The 27,654-nt window shown below is 36.5% G+C and overlaps 1 protein-coding gene across 1 annotated transcript in view; it reads right to left on the minus strand.

Moving 5' to 3' along the window:
- The window catches only part of LOC150081842 (serine/threonine-protein kinase Tao-like), a 319,424-nt gene that overhangs the window by 276,868 nt on the left and 14,902 nt on the right, over positions 1–27,654 (minus strand). The window contains exon 2 of the mRNA XM_090378937.1: positions 17,810–17,891. Coding sequence (XP_090235063.1) covers positions 17,810–17,891 — 82 coding nt within the window. The remainder of the gene's footprint in view (positions 1–17,809; positions 17,892–27,654) is intronic.

The raw sequence follows: 27,654 nt of genomic DNA on the forward strand, positions 1-27,654 counted from the left end.
GTGGGACACTGAGAACGTATTGTTTGGTTTGGTTTTTTTTTTTTTTTAGGAGCATTAGCAACTAAGGCCATATTGCTCCGGGAATATGCGGTGGTCATTCACTGACCTTTCCGCATCCTCCATATTTGGTGGTGACGGGCTCGAACCCCGGTCAAGAAGCGTGTGCTACGCATTGCTGCTCCTGCCCACCTGGCTACAGAGGCGCCTGAACATACTGTTATATATATTCTCAATATCATAAATATAGTGACATTAAATAACTTTTATTAACCCTGTATTAGATCAAATATATTTAGTACCCCTAAATGTTCAAGATATAGATGTCTTAAAGTACGTGGCAAATAACTCACACTATTTACGGTCACTCAGACAAGGTCCGACCAATCAAGGCTCGGCCGCGTGGTGTACACTGAGAACAACTGCCTTTGTTTATCAGGCACCATATTAAAATTAGACAGAAAACCAGTAAAATATCTGATATTCTTCAGATACAATTCCCAATAGTTGCTATCATCATCATTTAGGCGATATTTGCGGTACCAATAGCTTTAACAAAATTCATCTTAATATACAATGGAAAGTTGTCACGCTGTAACCCAGCAAGATCAATGCTAATGGAAAGTGACCATAATTTTCTTTTACCTTGGCCGATCTTCACAAAGTTGATGTCTGTGGACACATCTTAAGAAGAGGAACTTGACGGACACAAAACAGAGCAAAATGTGACATTTTAAACTACTAAAATCATGACAAATTGTGGAGTACCAAAACTGTGCATTTGACCAGTAATTGGACAGCACCCTCTCCTAAAACAGTGGTCAATTTTCATATACAGTAAACCCCCGCTATTTGCGGTATCCGTATTCGCGGCCGCTGATTTAATATGAAATGAAACCTTAAAAAAAATGTGAATTTTAATTTAAAGCCCTGTGAATATTTTCCACCATACAAAAGCATGGGCGTGGCTAAAATTATCTTTCCCGGTCAAAACAGCACTCAGTGGGTGGAGGGTGTGGGGTGACAAAATCGTGCATGTGGATGTTTCTTGCTAATTCTTGTTCAGTATGTGCTATGCGCTTGTCATGGAAGGTTTCGTCGTTTGCTTTTAATTTATAGGCTTATAAATTGAATAAATTTATTAATTTATAAATTGATATGCTTACAAAAGTCTACTGTTTTTCAGTTTAAAACAGACTTTTTCGAGTGTGTTAACGGAAGAAAGTGACTTTATTGTGGACAAATTCATTCTAACCCGTACAAAAATATGGCTACGAATAACAAGGGAAATGTGAAAAGATCAAAGAAGGTGATGACATTAGCAAATAAAATTGAGTTATTAGACAAAATTTCTAATGGTGAAAGTCTTTCCTGGTTTAGAGAGTGAATATACAGTGGCAAAACATTATAAAATCAATAAGTCAACGGTACGATCAATCAAGAAATCGGAAGAAAAAAATCTGCCATAGTGTCCGTGAAAACGCGCTAATTGCTTCAAAAATTTGCTCTGTAACTTGTGATGTTAAATTAGAAAAAATGGAAAAGGCTTTAAATCTGTGGATAGAAGACCGAACTCAAAATAAAATTCCGTTAAGTTCACTCATCATTCGTGAAAAGGCAAAACCCCTTTATCAACACTTTAGCAAAACAGGTGATAGCAGTGGCGGGATAAGTTTTTTAGTTAGCAAAGGCGCTGGTTTTAAAGATTTGTTTGAAATTTCTAATAAATATTACATTTAATATTAAATTGTTTCTTGTTTTCATTTTGATGCCATATGCTTGCATTTCACTATGCACTGTCTATGTACATAGTCCTATTATTTATTTATTTATTTTTTTTGATTTGGTAGTTGTTGGCGCATCGGCTTCTGTGGCCATATTGCACCTCTCAAGGTTTTTTTGCAGTACTTTGATCCAAGCCCGAGGCGGGAATCGAACCCGCGACCTTTGGGTTGCCGGGCAGGTACTTTACCCACTCGGCTAGTCACATTATGAAGGTACATATAATACATACATACATACATAGACAAAATTTTAGACTAGTTTTTCTTATATATTTCATACTTTGGAATGGAGCCCCTTTATTACTATGGGAGCCATAACTCAGTATTCGCAGCATTTCTCAGGAACGTAATCGCCGCAAATAGCGAGGGTTTACTGTATTTTGTCAATACTGGTACTTTAGCCTCTAGAATCCCACTGAATAATATACTCCATTATCTGGTTTAGAGAGTGAATATACACTGAGTGATCAGTGAATTATGACCACCCCTATGAAAACTGAATGCGATCCGTTGACCACGTGAGGTAGAGTTATTCGACCTACGTAGCATAGATAAGGTGTCAGTGGTTCAGTAGGTAGTAAAATTCCGAGCGTGATGGATAAAAGGAAGGATTTATTGGACTTTAACTACTGTGCCTCTAATTCCCAAATGGCTGAACTGGTGGGGTGTTCGAGAGTAACAGTAGTTAAAGTGTACCAGGACTGGTGTCAAAATGGTCAAACAACGAACCCAATGGCAAAACTGCAAAGGTCAGTGAAAGGTTGATGTTAGAGGTCAGCGCCGGGTCTGACAACTCATACAGGCAAACAGGCACAGCACTGTTCAAGAGATGACTAACCAATACAACACGGGCCAACCTGGAACAATATCTAGCATGACCATGCATTGCACGTATGGGCTTTACCAGCAGATGACCCTTATTGCATCCTCTCCTAACCAAGGTTCATTGGTGTAAAAGACTCGCCTGGTGCAAAGAGCATGCAAGTTGGACATTAGAAGACTGGAAGAAGGTGCACTGGATGAGCCATGTTATTTACTCCACACAGTGGATGGTTGTGTATGGATTTGGTGTCAACGACATGAGATTCTTCATCCATCATGCATGGTATCAAAATTGCAGGCCGGTGGAGGCAGTTGTATGGTGTGGGATATGTTTCACTGGGAGAAACTTGGACCCCTGGTGCATGTGGAACAATGTATCAGTGGTCTCCACTATCGTCAACTGCTTGCAGACTGTGTACACCCCGCTATGTTGCACTTTTTCCTGAATGACGATGGTGACTTCCAAGATGACAATGCACCGAGCCATCGGGCACTTGGGCAATAATGGTTTGAGGAACACAGTTCTGACTTCCAGCATATCGATTAGCCTCCGAACTCCCCTGATATCAATTACATAGAGCACTTGCGGGACACTATGGAAAGGCATATCAGGTGTCTGGATACACCAATTACCTCCACACCTGCATTGCTGACCGCATTACACATAACTTGGTTGGCCATACCTCCTGACCGCTTCCGACATCTTGTTGAATCAATGCCACATCGGATAGCTGCTGTACTGAGGGCAAAAGGAGGACCTACAAAGTATTAGGTAGGTAGTCATAATTCAGTGATCACTCAGTGTAATTCTGTCAGTTTTCTGGACTGACTCTCTGCATGGCAATCTACTTCCATCATTTCTTTCCTGGGGGAGGTTAGATCTCTACTGTCCATATAGTCTTCCACATAGGTCTAAGATTGGTTTTCCTAATTGATATCAACATCTATATCCATAGTCACTATGCAAGATTAAACTTTCTTCACTCTAGTGTTACTTTTGATTATGTTTCATCTGGTATAGTATACAAAATAACTGGTAGATCTGCAACTGTAGTGTTGTCAGCATGATCTATAACAAGGTGCTCCTTTCATGATTGATAAGAATATGATTTTGGTCCAATATGCAATTGAAAGAGTTCGAGGTACTGAGACTTGTATGTGTTGCTGTTGACTGGGGGTATTGCAGCAGCATAGGTATGTTTTGGCATATTAAGCATTGTGTGCTTCTTGTTTCTTTGCCACTCTTGGCCAGACATTTTTTGCTCTATTTTATGCTTATCCTTTCCTCTATTTTCCAAATTTCCATAATTTAGAATATGCTGGACATTGAACTTTACAATTTGGACAGTGTCACGTTTCTGCAGTACAATAATTCGATGGATGCACCCTTAAATGAGTGAAATATTTCAACTTTTTTTTTTTGTTCATCTTTAATTTGTGCACTGTCATTGTACCTGCAGTCAGGACATGCTGTATCGACATATTATTTGGAGTATGGCCATATCTTTGGCACTTTAGCATCTGACTGGGCTGGGAATATAGCGTCATACTTGCCTATAGTTTACAGGCCTAACAAAAACAATTCTGATACTCATTACACTGCTTTGGAACCTCCCGAATAAAAGATTCTGAAGCAGCGTAATGAGTATCAGAATGGTAAAACCTTAACACAGAGCCAACACCAGTACTAAGACAATGGTAGCAAAATTCAAATATTCTTATAACAATACAACAGAATCGCAGCAGAAATTGAACGTTCTTATGTTAATACAACACAATGGTGGCAATAGTCAATTTTGGTTTTTAAGTAACCTGCAAGGCGAATTAACAATAAAATTCACCAAATCACTCATATGGAAACAAAATATAACCACATAACTAAATTTATATGAAAAGTTACAAAAAACTATAATCTTTAAGCAATAAATAAAGTTCTACTTAGTGGCTCCCAGAAAAAAAAAAAAAAAGCATTCGCAACAAGAAACTTAATCACAAATTTCAAATTTGAAAATGATGTACTACCAACGTTACCATTTATCAAAATAACTCAGCATTTATAAAAACTTCATTTATGGGAAATTTTGCATCATGTAATCACATGCAGCCATTAAGTACTTCAATATGGAACATAAGAACAGAATCCTCTGCTCTTCTTTTACACTCCATGACTCTGGAAACAGAAATGTCTAACCATCCATCATGTTTATTCTGCTAAGGTATTTCCAAAAGTAATTTCCAAAGTGGAAGTGAAATTTGTGCATAATTCTTCAATGGTATCTAGGAGTAATGACCTCACTATGTGGATGTAAGATATATTGGATTGAAAGACTATGTTCCACTTTCAACTGTTGGCATAACATTTAAAAGAAACAAGCAAACTGCTTTATTCAAGCCAGAAGAAAGAAACATGAACAGAATTATTGCCTAGAATTATTGTTCAAAATTTTTGAATTGGATTTGAATATGAATTGGTGTTATTCTCACAAACTCCATCATAAATCCAGAATGTTCAATTTATATAAATTCAAAACTAAACATATCAGCCTAATTCTGAAGAGCATAAAACTATTACTTTACTACAATCTACATTAATTAAGGAGAAAAAAAAAAAAAAAACATTCAAATTATCACGAAAATATCCTGAATTTACAAGCAAGCTTACAAATGTCAACTGTGGAATATGTGGGGGCAAGAATGCAATCTTGACGCTTTCTGCATTAGCAAGGTGTGCAGGAATTCCAACAGTACTGCCAACAATGGTTCAAATGACAATGTTCTGGTGATGAAAATAACAAAACAGCTTGAACAAACAGACTCTGAATCTCTCCTCAAACAGGAAGGTGAGTTATCAAACATCTTGGATTGGATTTTTAGATGACAGCAAATTTCCAGTTGATTGAGTGCTCTTCGATTTTCAGAGTTTAAAACAAGCATAGGCATTATTATGAAATCATTTGTAACACTTAAACAAAAAAATATTTCATCTGTCCTGTCCTGGTTGAAAATCTGGTATTAAGATTTCTTCCTGACTGACAATTTCTTTCAATGATTTCTGTCAGTCTATTAGAAAAATATTTAGTTTCCTGTGCACCATCTTCACCTTGAATCCTGATGTTACTCAAGCTATACCAAGTACACTACACACATGATCCCTTACTTGCATTGAAACTTCTTGGATCCCTTTCCACATTGGTCTTTCAATATCTCAAACACTTGAATGGTGCAAGGTATAACGACACACTACATTTTGTTTGGCCTCGAATCACACAAATCAAGTCTTTTCACCTCAGTCACAAGCCCTGCACATTTTCTTATAATTGTTGAACAAAACACTGCTGCGCTTTTAATTTGATAATTAATTTTGGTGAATTCTTTAAAAATTGTTTGTGTACCTGTGTTCGAGGTCCAGTTCACTTCTGAATACAGGCTTTAAGAATCCTCTCATCGAATGTTATCACTTTTGTCTTCACTTATAATATAATGATACTTCTAATACATTTCAGTATAACAGCAATGTTTAGTATAAAGTTCTTCTAAATAAGCTTCCATCTTATTGTTTGCCAACTATTTTTTTGTACTTGGATATCCAGTTTTCCCTCTGACTGCTAACTGCAGGTGATGGAAAATGGTTCTCTGTCTTCTAATTTCTCCACTAATTCTGGTGTTTACCAAGGTTCAGTTCTTTCTCCACTGTTTTCTCCTTGTATATTAATGATCGTCGTCCACTGACCAGAAATCCTATCCATAGTTTTGCTGATGATATTGCATTGCATTCCACCTTCCAGTTTAAAGGATTTCAACCCATCTAAAACTCAGTTCCATCTTATATCTCACAAAAAGGATTTTTCTGCTCCTTTGCTTATCTACGAAGACCCTCAGATTTCTAGACAAGATCACATATCTCTATTAAGGATTACCCTGCCTTCTGAACTCTCTTGGCATAAGCACATCACAAATATTGCTTCCTCTGCATCTAAATAACTAGGGTTTCTCTTTCACTTTCAGCATTACTTTTCTTCCAAACACCTGCATAATCTCTATAAATCTCAAATCCACTCTACCATTGAATATTCTTCCCGCATCTGGGTCAATGCCCACAAAACCTATCCTAGGCTTCTAGACTCCGTTCGAAAGAGGGCAGTTAGGTGAATTAATGGCCCATCTCTAATAAAGTGTCTCCACTCTCTGCATGCCTTTTATATGGATACTTCCATGGACACTTTTTTTTTTTTTTTTTTTGAGTTGGCTTCTTTAATTCCCGATCTCTCTTCCAAACCAGTCAGAATATTTGCTGCAGTCAGTCAGCATCATTTTACTATCCAACTTCATATCCACAGAACTTAAGTTCGTCCTTATTTATTCCTTCAACTTCTGTTTTCTGGAACAACCTCCCTGCATACGTATTTCCTCAAAATTACAATCTACAGAAATTCAAGTCTAATGTTAACAAGTATCTTCTTTCATCTTCTCCAACTTCAAAACCCATGCATGGTACTAAGTACTATAGGTTCTTCTAATACACCTCACGGTTTTAATTAAAAAAAAAAAAAAATCCCACTAGTAAAGAGGTTGTGGGCTTAAGGTTTGTACATTGCCATAAAAAATGCACTGCCCATTGTTAACTGCAGTACTTATGTAGGTAGTCACAATGAACTTGTAAACTCTTCTGGTCTTGGCTATCAATAGAATAAATGGACTATCTTATGCAGAGCAGTAAAGATAAAGCATTAAGTGGGCATGCATTTATATTCTACTTTTGCAGTCAGTCTGGAATAGTATTAGTATTAGTATTAGTAACGGCCGTATGGTGCAAGAAAGCCTATGGCTTATGCTGCACCAGCCAAAAAAAAAAAAAAAAAAAAAAAAAAATCCGAACAAAACAATGATAAAAACAAAAATTAAATAAATAAATAAAAATAATAAAATGAAATTAAAAATTAAATAAAAAGGAAATTAATCCCATCATCCTTTGCGCTTCCCTTACCCGAAAGTACTATCCAGATGACCTTTGAATTTCCCCAAACTGTCGGCCTCTACCACCCATGAAGGCAACTTATTCCAGTAATTTATAACTCGCTGGCTAAAATAAAACTTCCTGCAGTCCAATCTAAACATTTCCCCGCGTAACTTGAATTTATGTCCCCTAGTTCTAGCATCATTTATAATCTTGAAAATTTTGTCCTCATTCATTTTACTGATGCCTCTCAGAGCCTTAAACACCTCAATCAAATCTCCTCTAAGGTGTCTAGTTTCCAAACTCTGCAACCCACATATTCGAAGTCTTTCTTCATAAGGACGCCCTTTTGCCGATCTCACCAGGCGAGTTACCCTTCTTTGCACCCTTTCAAGAAGCTCGATGTCTTTCTTTAGGTGCGGTCTCCATACTTGAACACAGTATTCCAAGTGTGGTCTAACATAGGCCTTATATAATGGGATTATCACGTCCCTATCTCTACTTGCAAAAGTTCGATAGATCATCGATAGGACACCATGGGCCTTCCTTGCAACCTGTTTACAATGCTCAGAGAATTTCATGTCTGACCGTATCGTAACACCCAAGTCCCTTTCCTCCAGTACTGGGTTTAGTTGAACTCCACCAAGTGAATAAGTTATTTTGGGATTACTGTTTCCCAGGTGTAATACCTTACACTTTGTTGGATTAAAGCACAGCTGCCATTTTTCTGACCATAATATTTTGCTATGGGGTTGCAGACAACAATTTTGCAGAAAGAAGGTGAAATGATTTTAAGATTTTAGGACAGAAAGAGAACTACTCTTCCTCTCAGGCCAGAGTGATGAAATACAGTAGACCCTGCTTTATGAATGGTTCACTCTATGATCTGATCACATCACTACATTACACCACACGTAGTAAGTGCCAGTCACTGTGATCATGTTTGCAAAATGAATTTTACTTCTATTAAACTGTGGTTCTAATAAGTGAAAATAGGAGGACTATTATCCATAGGCTATAAAAGTAGATATAAAGCACACATTTACAATTTATTACCTTACCAATTAACAAAATTAAATGATATGTGAAAATCTGAAGAATATTTTCCACCACAGGTTAGCAAAATAAAAATTAATTCATGCTTACATACATAGCTTAATTAATACTGTAATATATACATACTAATTAATTGATATTTCTGTACAGTGACTGTTTTTTGAGGGTTGTAAAATTTAAAACAGTAAAAGAGATAAGCAATCAATAACAAGGAACATGGCATGCACAAACTGCAACTGTTACGATACATGCAAGTGACATACGGACTAACAAGTTTATGAAGCTTAAAAAATGGAATGGAGAGAAGATTCTGAAAATTTACGTTTTTTTACATGACTGAAGATTTCATGGAAAGGGAAAATTACGCACTAATACATTACATCCCAATAGCATAAAAACCCACAGAATTCCAGCTATTGGTATTATGCAAATGCAATAAGATTGAGTTTACTACCCATTTATAATAGATTATACTAACAGAAAATCCCAATAAACTGAAAATTGTTTTTATTGTTTTATGATACTGACTTCCAGAAATGTGCTTTAGAAAAATATCATAAAGGTGTTTAAAAATTGATTCTTATAACTGAACATAAGATAACAATGAAAGTGAAGTGCATTTGAATTGGTTTTTTGAAATTTGATTCTATAAAAAGAGGCTGATTCTACTAACCTGTGCCTACTTATTTCACCTAACGATGGGCTTAGGATTGACTCCGAGCAGACCACATGGTCCTTCCTCCCAGCCAAAAGCAGCATTTGTAAACATGTTGGCTGCATGTTTTGTTTTTGCATCCTTTAGTTGAAGTGATTTTTTGTGTTGTGCTTTAATAAATATATTAGTTTTAATAAATTTTTTAACCAATATATACAATTTCCATTATAAAAATCACCTTTTAGAGAGATATTAAAGGCTTAGTCATGTATGAAAATTTCAACTTCCGAGGTCTTGGAACGAATTACCAAAAACCGTGTTATTGGGTTCACATTACAATACATAATTTTCATGATACGATGGTGTTGCTGGAAAGGATTAATATCATAAAGCGGGGGTCAACTGTACACGAATGAAGATTATAAAAGTTAATTCTAGGGTTTAAGGAATGTAACTTTCTGTACATGCTAGTGATGGCCTTGAAAACAGGGTATTACTAGTATAGAACTGAGGCCATGCAGCATTCATACATTGCAGTGGATCTTAATGTTTTTTTGTACAGTCTGTTCCCTTCCAATTTTGTCATAACCCATCACCTCTCTTATTCTACTTTTGAAAGTTGTAAATGAAATACAGTAGACTCGTGATTTTCCAGGATGGAGGGTAAAAAAAAATTCCTGGATAATCAATTTCCAGATTAATCCAAAAATACAGCAAGTCCCCGACATATGTAAGAGATACATTACAGAACTTCTTATTGTAAGTCGAGTTTTACGTAACTCGGGAATACCTAATAAAATATTGATACTATATCCCTGATGTGGCAAAATTACAAAAATCACACAATATCCTCAGAATAATGAAGAAAATAGTTATATATTTTTAATTAGTTCAATTAAAAACTTTATCTGGGGATGGCGGTCAAGCAGCCGGAGTGGCACATAAGAAAAGAAAACAAAGGGAAGCAAAAATGCACGTTAGTACTGTAAAAATTGATGTGTTTCGTAGCCTTGGTTATTATAGTTGACTTCATTGGTGCCGATCCCTTCACCGCTTCTTGTATTCTGTCTTTTTCCTTTATTATTCCATTCACCGCTGCCACTGACAACTCTGAATTCCGTGCAATATCTGTTAATGTTTGGCCATTTTCACACATCCTTTATTATCTTAATTTTCCGATCCAACTTGATTGCTTTCTTTTTCTTGATAGATTTACTAGTACGCTGTCACTTATTCTCTTAGTGAGCACCATGATAATGGTCAAAATGAAATTTTCTGAAAAGAACTTCACAGGGTTAAGGCGAAAACTCATTATATCACTCCACCTGAGCTCACATTTTACTAAAGCAGATTTCTGGAGGTCACTGCCATAAAACAATAAAAACAATTTGCACTTTCCAGGTTATTGGGCTTTTCTGTTAGTGCAATTAATTATAAATGGGTAGTAAACTCGATCTTATTGCATTTGTGATAATACGGATAGACGGAATTCTGTGGGTGTTTAAGTTACAGTTTAAGTTTCAAATACAGTATTATAGTGAAATGTGTGCGTCCCCTTCACTGAAATCTTCAGTCATATAAAAATATATATAAATAACGTAACGTAAGTCTGAAGCTACATAAGTCGGGGACTTACTGTATCAAAAAAATGTTCAGCAACCTGCGTAAAAAGTATGGCAATAGATAAAAAAAATTAGAAAACTTATAACGTACTACTCACGTGTCCAATGTGATGCTTCCCTTTATTTTTTACGATGTCGATTTTAAATCTAATAGCTTCCCCACTTTTTTTTTTTTTTTTTTACAATGTTGCGTATGGTTTGGTAACCAACATTATAATGATTCTTTAGAGATTTAACAGATGCACCGTTTTCAAACTTTTGAATAATTTCAAGTTTTTGTTCAACTGAAAGCGCAACTCCTTTGCATTTACCCATCATTTTGACGATTTCTAGACAAAAAAAATAAATAAATAAAAATATTTACTATAAAAAAAATTCACATCTCTGACATGAATAATGAAACAAAGTGTCTTTTTGCGGTGCATTGGAACACAAGAATTGCCACGATGCACTAAAACAAACTAAAAAAAATTTTTTTTTTTTGAGTAGTGGAGTGTGAAGACAGCGTGGGTTGCAAGTAATAGGTACATTATCTCCCAATGACGACTTATAATGCCACTCCTTTTCGCTTATTTACAACTTGCAAAACATCTGTTTATACCTAATCTAGTTATTACTGGAATTTTATGATTTCTGGTTGTTTTTTTGTTTTTTTTTTAAATTTGGAGTCTTGAAGTGTCCTGGTTAATCCGATCCCGGCAAATTGAGAACCTGCTGTGTGTGATCAGCAAATTCAGTTTTCAAAAGATCTTGCTATTTAAACCCACTCTCTGTCCATTAGATGACTTTAAAGATCACATGAAAAGCAAAAAAAAAATAAAAATAAATAAATAAAACAATAATCTGCTGAAGCAAAAGAAAAGTTGGTTCATCTTGGAAGGCTCCTCTCCCCCTCAAGAGGTGAGCCTTCCTGGTCACCCGATACTTTGTACCTGTTATTCTATATCATTTACAGTCAGTTTGCCTTTGCTGGATGAAAATTCTAACCTTGTGAGAATGAAGAGAAAAAAAAGAAAAAAAACCATACAGCTATCAATTTCTGTTGTCATCTGCCTGTATAACTAAGACCAAAAATGATGGATAATAACATTAAAAGGAGAACTAAGTAAGCCAAATAAGTACAAAGCAAGCCAAATAAATACTAGGCAAGCTAACAATTAAGAGGGTATGTCTAAACGGTAATTTATTAGTATACAGGCTGGATGACATTTAGCCCGACCGATAGCTGCGAAAACATAAGCACAACTGAGAACCAATTGATTGCAGAATAAGGCTAAATTAGCTAACATAAGGAGAACGGAAAGCGGTATAGGTAAAGAAATAGTACCTCACTCCCCCTCGAATTACTCTAATAGTTCGTGAGGTATGAAAAAAGGCAAGAGGATAGATAAAAGTAAAAAGCGAAAGAAAAGTAAATAATCAATCATACTTCGGATATTACCGGGGGCGTAACTTCCCGACCCTAAAAGGTAGGGATCCTGGTATGGTAGTAAGAGTAGGTGAAAGATATCAATAAAATGAGTAAGTACAAAACGGAATGGCTAATTCCTAATTCATATTAGCGCTAAATTATACCTACGTAAATATGTCAAGTAGTGTCGAACCTATAAGATAGAATGCTAAGCGTTAAATTGATAAAGAACACAGGGTGGTACGAGGTACCCATATAGTAACCCCAACGATGATACTAGGATACATACATTAATTATGGCATATCTAACGTCCGATTTAATGTTCTATCTCACGATGGCATTAATCGATTCGTTCCATATTTAAACATGCAATATTTTATGTTATTTTAACATTTTAAACGCAGTAATATTACGATTTTATATATATATATATATATATATAAGGCTGTATAAAGTTTATAGGCAAATTATCCAATTTATATATGTGTGTATATATTAATAGCTTGTTAAAACTTAAACTGCTGACAAGTGATCGTTGTCTGATAAAATCTGACTGACTGTATAAGGCCCAGTCGGATGAGTAAAAGCAGTAAAATATATATTGCGAACGTGGGTAAAATTAACGTGCAATCTATTAAAATATGCTTTATTGATAAAATGGTGTCGCAAGACTCGCACATAGGAGGGTCATCTGCCCTCAGCAGAACTTTAACTGAAGTAGTATGTAGAGAGGGCAAAATTCACATTGTTCTGCTGCTACACATGTGAATTTTTCTCAGTTCTCCCTTCCCCTTCACGTCAGTCAATGATGTGACTATAGCACAAACTTCACTGTTCTGGACAAAATGGAAAGGACAAAGTCCAAAACGTTGAAAGTTCCACATTATAGACTATAATTATATACAAATATTTAAACAAACTTTAATTGTGCAAACATTACAAGTAATTAACAGCAAATTTAATCAGAACATTATGTCTTTCTCCAAATGTATGTCTTTTTGAAGGAACTGTAATTGTTTCGTTCAGTAAAGGTCCTGTTTTATTACCATTTCATAATGTTGTTCTTCATTTCTCATAAAGTAAATTCTTTATTTTATGAGAAATAAAAAAATTTAATATGAGCATTGAAGCATCTTCTACTTTTGTGCAATTTAACTTTCATTTTTTACTTTATTATTCATTTTCTTCCCTTACTGCTTGACCCAATCTTCTCTTTGAAATCCTGTTGGTATTTCATCATCTTCTTTACCTAAATCCTGTTGGTATTTCATCATCTTCTTTATCTAAGTTACTAAAATTAAATTATCATATTTGCTACTGTTGTGCAATAAATTTGGAAATGCATTATCCAAAATAACATATGAATAAATAAGAAATAATCATTTAATAGCTTTTGCCATACACTTACTACTGGACTCTGTTTTACTTAATTCCAACTTGCAGCCCAATTTTAACTAACACATTTTATAATTTTTATTACTGGTCACTGTCTGTTCTCCTCTTGTCAGAATTATTGATAAAACCCAGTTCTATTTAGGGAAGTATAAAAGGCACTCGATATTGCCATTGTTCCTTGATTAAATTCCACTTGAAGGGTGTGAATAATTATAAAGTAATAATAAAATGTCTTAAGGTTTGCATTTGGATTCACTTTTTCTGTTTGAATGACTATTTCATTCATAAACTGATCTGTGAAAGAATTTCAGATTTGTCATCATAAATTCTGGTTAAGAAATAAATCTTCTTGTCTAAAAATATACCTACATAAAATGAAAGCTTGAATTAGAGAGCCCAAATTAGAGAAATCTAAATAATTGAGGTTTTACTATATTTTAAATGTGATGACAAAAGCCTCAATTTATATTTGTTTCAATCTGAAACAAATTAAAAAGCAGCCTTTTGATATAAACAAAAAAGGAAAACTATATCTTGTAGCAATGTTTAGTATTTCACTCCTATAAGAAACCTCCCATTGTTGTCTTCACTGTCTTGCAAATGCTCCTCAAACTGCTATAAATAATTTAATATGCTGAAGGAAGTATAGCTAAGTACACTCATACAAAAAAATTTGAAGAGGCTGGGGTTGACTGATGAAGGTTTTTTGATTATTTCTCTCTCCATGGCCACTTAAATTAGAGCTTACTGATACTGAACCTTCATTTAGAATTTCCTTATAAGGTATCAACACAATTAGAATTATTTTATATAAAATATATTTTTTCAACATTTGGTTGGTATTCCACTGCCCATACCAACACTTGCTGGTCATAAATTCTTGTGAATTCTGATCCTTCATATCTGACTGCACAATTATCCCCAGGTCTCTTCATTTCTCCGTGGAACACCACACAGTTGGTACATTTCTATGGGGTTACTGCTATCCATATGCAGTACTTTGCATTTGTCAATGTTAAACTTCAGTTGCTACTTCTCAGCCCATCTTTTCCAGATCCTGTTGCAGCAACATACTGTCATTACTGTTAACAACCCTGCCAACCTTTTTTTCATCTGCAAACTTTGACATTAAGCTTGATATACCTTCATCAATATCATTGATAAATATACAAAATGAAAATGGGTCGAACCCCGGGGGACACCACTAATAACATTAGTCCACAAAGAGCAGTGTCCATTGATTACCATTCTCTGTCTTCTCCCACTGAACCATCCTTGTAGCAACTTCCCCTTAATGCCATACTGCTCCAATTTGTGCAGTAGTCTTCCATGTGTAACAGTATCATTCGTGAAATCCAGGTATATGATATCAAAATTATTTTTTGCATCCAGTTCCTTTCTGACCACATCATAGTATCCAATCAAATTTGTCAGACAAGATTTCCCCTTAACAAACCCATGCTGTGCATGAACTATTACTGCAGTCTTGTCTAGATGATCCTGCAATGCTTCTTTAACCAATGACTCTATAATTTTCCTTGGAACAGAAGTTAAACTAACAGGTTTAAAATTAATTGTGTCACGCTTTGATCCCCCCCCTCCTTTGTGAACTGGAGATACATTTGCACATCTTCAGTCCGTGGGGACTTCCCCTGTGTCCAAGGATGCTCTCATAATTATGGATAAGGGTTTGCTTGCTTGCTTTGCTAACTCCTTTAATATAACTGGATAGATTCCATCTGCCCCAGTTGCCTTTCTTAAATTTAACTTCAACAATTTCTCCTCCAGTTTGCTCTCAGTTATTACAAAATCATTTAACTCCCAGTTAGAGTTTGAAAAACATCTGCCCTGCTCCTCCTTGAATAACTCCTCATGTGTGAATGTAGATGTGAAATACTTATTTAGTTTGGCAGCTATCTAAGAATGATAATCTACAGTCAAACCACTGATATCAAGTGGACCAACCTGACTCATCCCCTTTCTTTTAGAGTTTATATAAGTAAAGAAGTCTTTCCTGTTTTTCTTTGCATCGTTTGCCAAAGATTTCTCATAATCTGCCTTCACTTGCCTAACCTCCTTTGTGACTTGATTACAGACTAGCTTGTATCTACTGTAGGCTTCTGTGTCGCGTGATAATCTATGTGCATCCCACGCAATTTCCTTCTCTGCCACGGGTCTCATTAGTTCATCTGCCACCCATTTGGGCCTAAACCTAGAACAGTATTTCTTAGTTGGAACAATAAGCCTAGTAGCTTCCGAGATTACTTCCTTCAGTGCTTCCCATTTAGAATTTGTTGTTGGTAACATCATAAGTTAGTTCCACTATATAGAACCAAAAAAAATCTGACCTTCTCCTCCTTGAATAACTCCTCATGTGTGAATGTAGATGCGAAATACTTATTTAGTTTGGCAGCTATCTAAGAATGACTGGCCCACTATTTCTCTGTAGTCACCTTTACGAAACAAAAACCCTTCCCTTTACCCCTTATGGTAGTTACATATTTAAGTAAAATCCCACATCAGTACACTGTGATCACTGCCACCTAGTGGTTCCTTTTTTTTAGCTGTAAATTCTTAATGCATGGATAATCACTGCTGATAATCAAATCAAGAGTGTTCCTCCATGTGGTTGCATCTCTAACATACTGCTATAGAAAACAATCATTCAATAAATCCACAAAAGCCTTGCTAGTGTGCAAGTGACCAACCCAGAAGTTCCAGTCAATATCTGGAAAGTTAAAATCCCCTATTATAGGGCAATCTGATTTACTGGCCTACTATTTCTCTGTATAATTATTCATTATACTCATCAGAGCCATTAGGCCTACAAAAAATTCCTACCCTCATTTTTGCTTTTCACACACCAAACTGATTCAACATTGCACTGTCCATCTATGCTAACTGGATGCACTTATGTAGATTTTATGTTTATTAACTAACATCCCTTCATATCCTTTCTCTACATATTTTACTCCCCAAATTCCAATTCTGCATTCCTTATATCTGTGTGACACCACATCTCTGATATCCCAACAATATCCGCACCTTTGATGTTTTGACCAGCACTTCAAATTCATCAAATTTATTTACTAAACATTTGGCTATTTCAAATTAAAGCAAGGTATAAAAGGAAAATGATTTGAGATAGTTCAAGGAATGCAATTAAACATGGTGGTGAATGAGTAATAGAAGACTTCCAAAACTGTTTGTTCAGAGTATAATGCTACAAGTGAGTATGAATACAGATCACATCAAAGAATATTAATCAATGTAAACATTTATTACTGCATAAAATTAATGATTAGCAATATTCACAAAATGTTTTGATGAAGCCTTGTATAGCCTTCATTCTAAACTCTAATCAGTGCATTGTAGTAAAATGTACCCACTGGAGGGAAAAAGGAAGTTTTTTTTTTTTTTTTTCTTTTTACCTCCTAACAAAAAAAAAAAAAAAAAAACTTTAAAAATTAAACATCCATTAATATTCTGTGGGCATGAGTTTTATTATTCTAAAGTAAGGTGTTCATTTTCATTCTGCAACTGATTATTTTTTAACTGGTGAAGTAGGGCTTAAAAAATCTACAACTCTGCATTTGTGTAAAAAATTTCGAGCACATCCATATAATTTGCTATACAGTTTTAGTTCCAGATTCAAGGTCACTCACTTCATAGCCCTGAGATTTGGCCATAAGATACTCAATGTATTTATTGGGAAAAGACCACTTTTACTGAAGATATTATTTGCTAATTATCCCATATACTGTCAAAATTAAAAATAAATTGTAAAGTGCACCATTTAAAATTATTTCTCAGTTTTAAATTTCTCAAAAACTAATTGGAAAGTGTTGCAATACATCTGCTGCCATACCTGTTTTTGATGTGCTCTCTGGAGAATTAACAAATTACCTAATTTTTGTAAATTACAAAAATAAAGTAAACAAGTTCTTACAGAAGGCTAGAAACTGATTTTCTGTGATGATGCACATTCTGCACCTATTAGGTATAGTATCATTAAACAGAATTTTAAAGATAGTCTAAAAAGTATGCAGTTTCCTCATTCTTTGTGTACATAAATCAGAAGTGCATAATTATAATATATGAAAAATATATACCTGTAATAGTTTTGCTGCTGTAGGCCTGTCTGCAGGATTCTTCTGTAAACAAGAGTCTACAAAATCATGGAAAGTATCCGACCTGTTAACGTTAGAATAAACAGTTAGCTGATGGACTATTGAATAAAATAATTAAAAATTGTAGCTAGTATTCTTTACTATCAAAGAACAGCAATAGGTAAAGGGAGTGAAACAAGTATCAAAATCTCTATAAAACACCAAAAAACAATGTTTTTTGGTGTTTTTTATGGAAAATCTCTACTTCTGTCCTTATGCACTTAATTTTTGTGGAAGAATAAGGAAAGAGATAGAAGATTTCCTACATTTATCACTACTTGAGCTACCATATTACTTAAATTATCTTGATTAACTGGATCTTTTACCACCTCCCTCCTTCTCCCCCCCACACTCTCTAATGGTGATTACTTGTGACAAAGACACCTGATATTGACCTAACTTGGATAAAAAAAAAAGGGGGAGCAAACTCTTTAAGAATAAGGTAGTGAAAAGCCAAGACAATGAGCAATCCAGTGTATAATGTCTGCAGCTGATGGTATTCCTGAGCAGATTACCCATGAATAACAGATACAAGTAAAGTTCATCCAATTATACATATCTCTTGGGAAAACTAAGTAATTCAAAGCATTCATTTATTGGAAAGGAACACTGTAGGATAATGCAAATCAGATTTATGCAAAAAAATTTCTCAAGACTCTCGCAGGGTGTGATGGTGGTGGTGTATCAAGACAATGGACAGATTTAATTAACAATGACAAATTTATAATGGTGCCAATGGTTGTACAGTCTGCAGATTGTTTTCATAAGCTAAAAACAAAAAGATCCCTGTTTGTATTTTACACATTCACTAGTAGTGATATTGATTAATAACAGAACCCTTTCAGGATCTACGTGTCAAATACAACATCAGCATAACAACTATTGAATTTTGGAAAAGCAAGAGATTAACATTAGTAGAGACATAAAATGTAAGAAAGCAAGCTTATGTGCCATCAGCAAAAAAAAAATATATATTCATACATCCATTCCCTCTAAACGTTTGTCCAGTCACTCCTTGAATTTATTTAAGCTATCAAAATTCCACAATGACAGATGGAAGTCTGTTCCAGCAATCAACTACCCGCTGACTAAATGAAAATTTCTGCACATCTATAACTGTCTTTTTTCTCAGTTTGAATTTATGGCCCCTCAGGTTCATAATGTGAGCAAGAGAAAGAATCCCATCAGAATTAAGTCTGCTCAACCAATTTAAGGCCTTATACACCTCAATCAGATCACCCTGCAGGTGCCTAGTCACAAACACTGCAATTTTAAGAAGTTAGGCCTTTTTTTGTAAAAGGACCCCATCATTTCACTCACCAATCTTGTTGCAGTTCTCTGTATTTGCTCAACCACAACTGTACATCCATTCTAAAATGAGCCCTCCAGACCTGTACACAGTAATCAAAGTGTGGCCTGACCACTGCCTTATACAAAGGAAAAAATCACCTTTACCCTACTAGCAAAATTTCTGTATATCATTGACAATACCCCATGACCTCCTCTGGCAGCCTGTCTGCACTGCTCAGAAAACTTCATATCTTACTGCAAAATTACTCCCAGGTCTCTTTCATTCTCCACTACCCTGAGTGGAACACCACCCAGTTGGCACATTTCTCTGGGGATACTGCTACCCATATACAGTACTTGGCATTTGTCAATGTTAAATTTTAGTTGCCACTTCTCAGCCCATCTGCCCAACTTTTCTAGATCCTGTTGCAGTAGCACACTGTCATTAACAACCCGGCCAACCTTTGTATCATCTGCAAACTTCGACATTACACTTCATATACCTTCATCAATATCACTGATAAATATACAAAACAACAATGGGTTCAACAACTAACCCTGGAGGACACTACTAATAACATTATTCCGCAAACAACAGCCTGCAGATTTTGTTAACCCAGTGATTACCACTGTCTTCTCCCACTCAACCACCGTTTTATCCATTGTAGCAACTTACCCTTAATACCACACTGCTCCAATTTGTACAGTAGTCTTCCATGAACAACAGTGTCAAAAGATTTCCTGAAATCCAAGTATACGAAATCAAAATTATTCTTTGCATTCAGTTGCTTTGTAACCACATCATAGAATTCAATCAAATTTTTCAGACAAGGCTTTCCCTTAACAAACCCATGCTATGTCTGAACTATTACTGCAGTCTTGTCTAGATGATCCTGCAATGCTTCTTTTAACCAGTGACACTATAATTTTACTTGGAACAAAAGTTAAACTAACAGGTTTAAAATTACTTGTGTCACCCTTTGATTCCACCCCCCCTTGTGAACTGCAGATACATTTGCACATCTTCAGTCCGTGGGGACTTCCCCTGTGTCCAAGGATGCCCTCATAATTATGGCTAAGGGTTTGCTTACTACCTTTGCCGCCTACTTTAATATAATTGGATAGATCCCATTCTTATGCTTAACTTCAACTATTTCTCCTCCACTTTACTCTCAGTTATTACAAAATCATTAAGCACCCTGTTACAGTTTGATAAACTTCTGGCATTCTCCTCCCTTAATAATTCCTCATGAGAATGTAGATGCAAAATACTCATTCAGATTGTCAGCTATCTGAGCAGGATGAACACTCGAACCATCGATATCAAGTGGACCAATCTGATTCATCCCGTTCCGTCTAGAGTTTACATAAGTAAAGAACTCTTTGCTATTTTTTCTTAGCATCCTTTGCCAACGATTTCTCGTAATCTGCCTTTGTTTGCCTAACTTTCTTTGCAACTTGATTACAGACTAGCTTATATCTACCACAGCCTTCTGTGTTGCCTGAAAATTTATAAGCATCCCATGCATTTTTTTTTCTCTGCGACGAGTCTCATTAGTTCATATGATATCCACTTAGGCCTAAACCTTGTACAGTATTTCTTAATCAGTATAAAAGCCTAGTAGCTTCTACGATTACTTCCTTAAATGCTTCCTGCTTCCCATTTAGAATTTGTTGTTGGTAAAATCATCAGTTGCTCCCATTGTACAGAATTTAAAAACTGCCTGGGACCACTGTAGTCACCTTTACAAAAGCAAAAACCCTTTCCTTTACCCCTGATGGTAGTTATGTCTCTAAGTAAATCCCACATTAGTACACTGTGATTACTATCACCTTCTGGTTCCTTTATCTGCAAATTCTTAATGCATGAATAATCACTGCTGATAACCAGATCAAGAGTAACACTCTCTCTCTCTGGTTACCTCTTGAACATGCTGATGAAACCAATCATCCAATAAATCCACAAAAGCCTTGGTAGTGTGCGAATGCACAAGTTGCAGTCAATATCTGGGAAATCCTTCATTATTAGACAATGTGATTTACTGGCCCACTATTTCTCTGTACAGTTGTTCATTGTATTCATCACAGTCATTAGGCCTATAACACACTCCTACTCTCATTTTTCTTTCCCAGTGCTTATGTCAAACACTAAACTGACTCAACATTGCACTGACCATTTACTGGATATACTTCCTTAGATTTTGTGTGTTTCTTAACTAACAGCATAACCCATCCTCCTTCCCTTCCTGTACACATTGTACTCCCCAAATTTCAATTCTGCATTGCTTATGTCTGTGACACCACGTCTCTGATATCCCAACAACACCCAGCTTTCATGTCCTAACCAGCACTTCAAGTTCATCAATTTTATTTACTATACTCCTAAGGTGTATATGCAAATATACATATACCTATTCTTAATCTTAGTTATGCTAACAGAGTCCATGTATTTATTTGTTGCGTGATGACCCCCACCATTCCCTGAAAACCCCAGCACCTGTAATAAAGAATCACTTTCACCTCTGCCTGCATCTACTGCTAATCTTTTAGTCTGTGAATCCCCCGAGGCAACAAGTTTTCTGACCCACCTATCACTGCCTCGATAGCGTCAACAAATATTCTTGCACTCCTATTTAAGAGTGTCCCATCCCTGTAGAAGCAGTGTCTCCTGTTAATAAGCACAAACCATGAGAAAAATTCTACCCCATGGGTCTTGCACAATCTCTCAAGAGCCGAATTGATTAACAAAGCTCTTATCATATACTCCCTCCTATCGTGTCTGGGCAAAATTGCAAACACTTTCAAATTTAACCCTAATTCACGACTTTTTTTCAACATTGACGTGCACTTGTTAGTGAAGTCTGCAGATCTCTTACTTTTAAGGTACAACAATATCCCCCTTTATGCCCTTAAAAGATATCTGCTCTACATCATCATAAACTTTTGCCCCTGGCAGAAGTTACCTAGTCCTATTCTACCTAGCCCTTTTCACAGTATATTGCCCATCTCCCTGACAATAGAGTAACCAACAAAAACTAACTCCTGTGGGACTAGCACATTCTGCCTTAAGAGATTGTGCTATGTTTTCTGATGCACCAGAGTAGCTCTGGCACTGAGTTGGGCAGCTGAGAGCTTGATGGGTCTCCCATTTTAACACCTTCAAGGGCATCTACCTGATCCTTTAAACTCTCATAAGCACCCCTCAGAACACTGAGTTGGGAAGTGCAAGGAAGCCACAGGCTTTCGCTGCACTGGCAAAAAAAAAAAAAAAAAAAAAAAAAAAAGTAGATAACAAAATACAAATTATATGCTTTTCTCCTTACACAGGTAACTGTCCAGCTGACCTTTGAATTTATTCAAACTGTCAGCCTGAACTACCTGTGAGGACAACTTGTTCCAACAATCAACAACTCGCTGGCAAAAAGAAAACTTCCTACAATCTAAACCTCAACCCCTGTAATTTGAATTTATGGCCCCTAGTTCTAAAATTCATTTTAACAGAGAGAAAGAATTGCACCTTCATTTTACCAATCCCTCAGAGGGTCTTATAAACCTCAGTCAGGTCACTGTTGAGCTGCCTAATTTTCACGCTCTAGAGCCCAAATAATTGGAGTCTTTTCTCATACAGTGGTGCTTCTGCTGATATCACCATTCGAGTTGTTTGACTCTGGATCCTTTCAAGAAGCTCAATGTCTTCTTTCAGATGAGGTCTCCATAATTAAACACAGTATTCCAAATGTGGTCATACAATTGCCTTATACAGTGGAAACCTAAACTGGATAACACTAAACCAGATATGAATAATCTTGGAATTAGCACAGATTTCTTTACAAGTAGAAGAATATATCTTCCCCACAGGGTGACTGCAGTGTTGAAAGGCAAGGCAAATTATCAAACATATTAATCAAGAATGTGTCTCAAGGGGCTACAAAGAGAGAGAGTAAGAGATATCTTTCTACTGACACCAGACTTAATTGAATATACAAAGGGTACTAGGAAAGTTTTGCAATACAGCTTTGTTTATTTAATTTTTTCAAAGTAATTTCCTCTACATTCAATACACCTCTCCATCCTCCGAAACCAATCTTTAAACCAGTTCTGCCAAGTTTCACTAGGGAGTAAAGCACACTCATTGTCCCAAGCCCGTAGAAGGTCCTCATCACTGGAAAACCGCCTCCCTTTTAGCTTCATTTTCACATGTGGGAACAGTGCAAAGTCGCAGGGAGCAAGGTCTGGACTGTAGGGAGGGTGCTCGAGAAGTTTCAGTCCTGTCGTGGTCAAATATTCGGTGCAGGCTTTGGCGCGGTGAGCTGCAGCATTATCGTGATGGAGGTAACAGGTGTCCATTCTTGACTTTGGCCGCAGGTTCTTCATAGATCCAATGACTTTAGGCAGGCATTGTTCAGTATACCACTTAGCTGTGACTGTCTTCTGCGTGTCCCAAACGACACGTTCCACAATTCCACTCGATTTGAAAAATACAGCTATCATTTTCTTTTTTACAGATCGGGATTTTCTGACAATTACGGGTGTGTCATCATCATCAAAGACCCAAAGTTTGTTTTGAGCCTTGGTCGGCAGATCGTAATAGTACAGCCAAGTCTCGTCACCTGTCACGATGTTGTTCACATACCGAGATTGTCCCTTATCAAACTTTTTTAACATCTCCCGGCACCAAGTCACACGTCGTGTCATCTGCTCTTCAGTCAGTTGATGCGGCACCCAGAGAGAACAAAGTTTCTTCACGTGCAAATGATCTTGCAGAATCGAACGAATTGCTGGTGCATTTAGGCCCAAAGTATCCTCTATCTGTTGGTAGGTCACTCGCCTGTTTTCGTCAAGCATTTTCCTCACAGCAGTAACGTTTTCCTCCGTAACTGACGTTCGTGGCCTTCCCGGCCTCTCAGAATCCTCCAGAGTGAAATTTCCCCTTTGGAATTCTCTATACCACCTGAATATCGTTGTACGATGTGGACAATCATCATCTAGTGCAAGAGTCATTTCTTCTAAGCACTGGTCTATGGTTAAACCACGCACAAAATTATACCGCAAAACTGTCCTTATCTCATTTCGTGACCACGATGCCATCGCAAGCACTTTACACTCTCACTACTAATGAATAACTGAGCCCATCGACTTGGCACGGCGGCTACTATGCACATATGAACATGTCTCAACATGCAGCAACAAGCAGCTTCCTATGATTCATTGTTGCGTCATATTGCAAAACCTTCCTAGTACCCTTTGTATTGATAATTTAGACATAATATAGACATACAGCTGTGATCCTTTACTGACCATGATGTAAATAAATAACCCTGATTATTGTCATTAACCTCCTGCCAACCTTTGTATCATCTGCAAAATTAGACATTAAGCCTGATATATCTTCACCAATATCATTAATAAATACAGAAAACAAAAATGGGCCCAGCACTGAACACTGGAGAGACCACTAATAACATTAGTGCATGAAGAGTAGTGTCCATTAATAACTAATCTGTCTTTTTCCCATGCAGCCATCCCAATATCCAGAGCAGTAACTTGCCCTTTATGCCATTCAAAAAATGCAGTAACAAAGAACTGTTTCAGTTCTTTGTTACTGCATCATGATGCCCAATCAGATTGGTCAGACAACATTGCCCCTGAATAAATCCATGCTGTGACTGCAATATAATTGTATTCCTGTCTAGATGGTCCTGCACTATTCTCTAACCAGATACTCCATTATTTTCCCTGGAACAAATGTTAAGTGAACATGTCTGTAATTACTCACGTCACTTTTTGGTCTCCCCCCCCCTTGTGAATTATAGATACATTTGGCACATCTCCAGTCCACAGGATGCTCTCATAATTATAACTAAGTCCTTTGCTAATTCCCTTAATATAGCTGGATAGATCTCATCAACCTCAGATGTTGTTTATATGTTAAGCGTCAATGAAAGGACTCCTAATATATGAATGTAGGTGAAAATACCATTACGTATGACAGCAATTTCAGCAGAATTGTCAACAATTGAACCACTGACTCCAAGTGTAACAATATGATTCAAACCCTTTCTTCTATTGTTAACATAAATTAAATGTTTGCTACTTGTAACCTGCATTATTAGCTTTCCAAACTTTCGTTGTGCTTTGATTATAGACCATCTCTACCACTGGCTTTTGTGTCACTTGATAATTTATATGCATCCCATGCATTTTTCTTCTCTGCCACAAGTCTCATTAGTTTATCTGATGTCCATTTAGGTCTAAGCCTGGATATACCTTCTTAGTTGGTATGAAAAGCCGAGTAGCTTCTAAGATTACTTCTCTGAATGCTTCCCATTTAGAATCTGCTGTTGGTAACAATATCAGATGGTCTCATTGTAAAGAATTCAAAAACTGTCTAAGACTACCGTAGTCACCCTTATGAAAGCAGGAGCCCTTCCCTTTACTCTTGACAGTAGTTGTCTTGAAGTAAATCCCACAGCAACACACTGTAACCATTTCCCTGGTAAAAGTCCCAAAAGGTCTTTTACCTGTGGATTCTTAATGCATGAAGAATTGCTGCTGATTGATCAAAAGCTGCTTCCTCTTGTTGATTCCCAAACATGTTGCTGTAAAAAAGTCATCCAATAAATCCACAAAAGTTTTGCTAGGGTGTTCATCTGGCCAACCCACAAATTGCCTTCAATATCTGGTAGATTAAAGTCCCACATTATAAGGAATTCTAATTTACTGCCCCATTATTTCTCTCTATAGCTGTTTGTTATAATCATCATAGTCATTAGGCCTAGTCATTAGGCCAATTATTTTTGTTTTCCTAGTGCTTATGACATCAAACTGACACAACATTACACTGGCATGTTGACTGGATGCACTGCCTTAGATTTAATGTGCTTCTTAACTAAGAGCATAACCCCCCCTCCTGTCCTGTGGAGCTGATGAGGATTGGGCACACGTACCATAATTGTCCCAACTACTATCCCCCACTGATGTACACTAATGTCAAAGATAGGACCAATAATTCACAGAGATGAACACCGGTCCATCTTTGATGAAACACAGTACACATCCTTCTATGACTTTGCTCAAAAAGTCTGAGTCAAGGAGAAGTAACCAAGGTATGATTACCCAGACTGTGACGCCCCTTACTTAAGGGAATCACAACTACTTGGATCATGAAAATTCCCAATACAGACAAACCTAAATAAGAGTGACCTGTCAGGACGTGTTTCCCACTCAGATAGAATATCTATGATAGCAACCATATATATGGTAAATGTGAGTTGTATGATGTCTATGCGACTGAGTAAGCAAATGTTCACAATGTGTCATGTTTTTGGGTACATAAGGGTAAGTTTGCTCTGGCTACGTTCCAGTGAACTTGGTTATGGGTATAGGCTTGCATGTTTAAAAAATGATCAACATTTAGTATGTTTAGAGATTCTACGCTTGGTTGGAGCTCACTCACATCTGCACTGGCAGACATGAATGCGAGATCACAAATGCAAAGGTGAGAGGGCAGCATGGACCACTGTTTGCTCTCTACAGAGGCTGCCATGGTGGACACAAGCTTGTGAATGAATACAAGATTAGAATGAATATCAATGTCCAGTTGACATTCTCTGTCACAGCTGCCATAACTACTCAAAAGACTGCATGGGAGCAAGTATATGAGAAATGCAAGGGATGAGCAAACACTGCTGTTTAGCTGGAGCTCTCTATTACATCTGCCACGGCTAACTAGCTTAAATGAAACAATATATGAATGTATATGTACTGCCTTGTTGAATGAATGAATATGAATGACTGCAATAATTGTGTGGGTATATATTCTTGTTATATGTGATAAAATATTGCCTGTGGGCAGGAACATATCTACACTTAACCTGAACAAAGAAACAAAAAAAAAAAAAAAAAAGCGTCCTGCTCCCATATTTGGAGTGCTGTGTCAAGTTAGGTTTATGATTTTTTTGGCACATTAGCTATACAGACTTATGCGCCAAGACAAGTTTAGAGAGAGTTAAAAATCTCTGAAAGAGGTTACCTCATCAAAAGGTTATATAAGTAAAAGGATAAAAGGCAGTATATGCAATATATACACACACACACACACACACAAATTAACACACTGTAAAAATTTAAAAACAACTGACACATCATCACTATCGGATAAAATCTAACTGAGTGTATAAAGCTTAATCAGACAGTTAAAAGTGGTAAAATTCATATCATTAAAATCTGTGCAGTCAATTATAATATGCTTAATGGACAAAATGGTGTCACGGTACACCCACACACACATAGGAGGGTCATCGGCCCTCAGAAAAAAGGAACATGTCAAATGACTGTGCGCTATGTGGAGTCGAGTAAGAACAACTTGCTCTTTACAATCCCTGAGCAGATTAGACTGCCATGGTTCGATTACAGACTTTATCTGATGTAATTTATTTGAAGTCTGTCCACTCCATGAATTCTGCCACTGGGAATGAATCTTGTGTATTATTTGCCTG

This window comes from Mastigoproctus giganteus, chromosome 8 (assembly GCF_048544385.1).
Source record: "Mastigoproctus giganteus isolate SK-2022 chromosome 8, ASM4854438v1, whole genome shotgun sequence".
In the NCBI taxonomy this organism is placed as follows: domain Eukaryota; kingdom Metazoa; phylum Arthropoda; class Arachnida; order Uropygi; family Thelyphonidae; genus Mastigoproctus; species Mastigoproctus giganteus.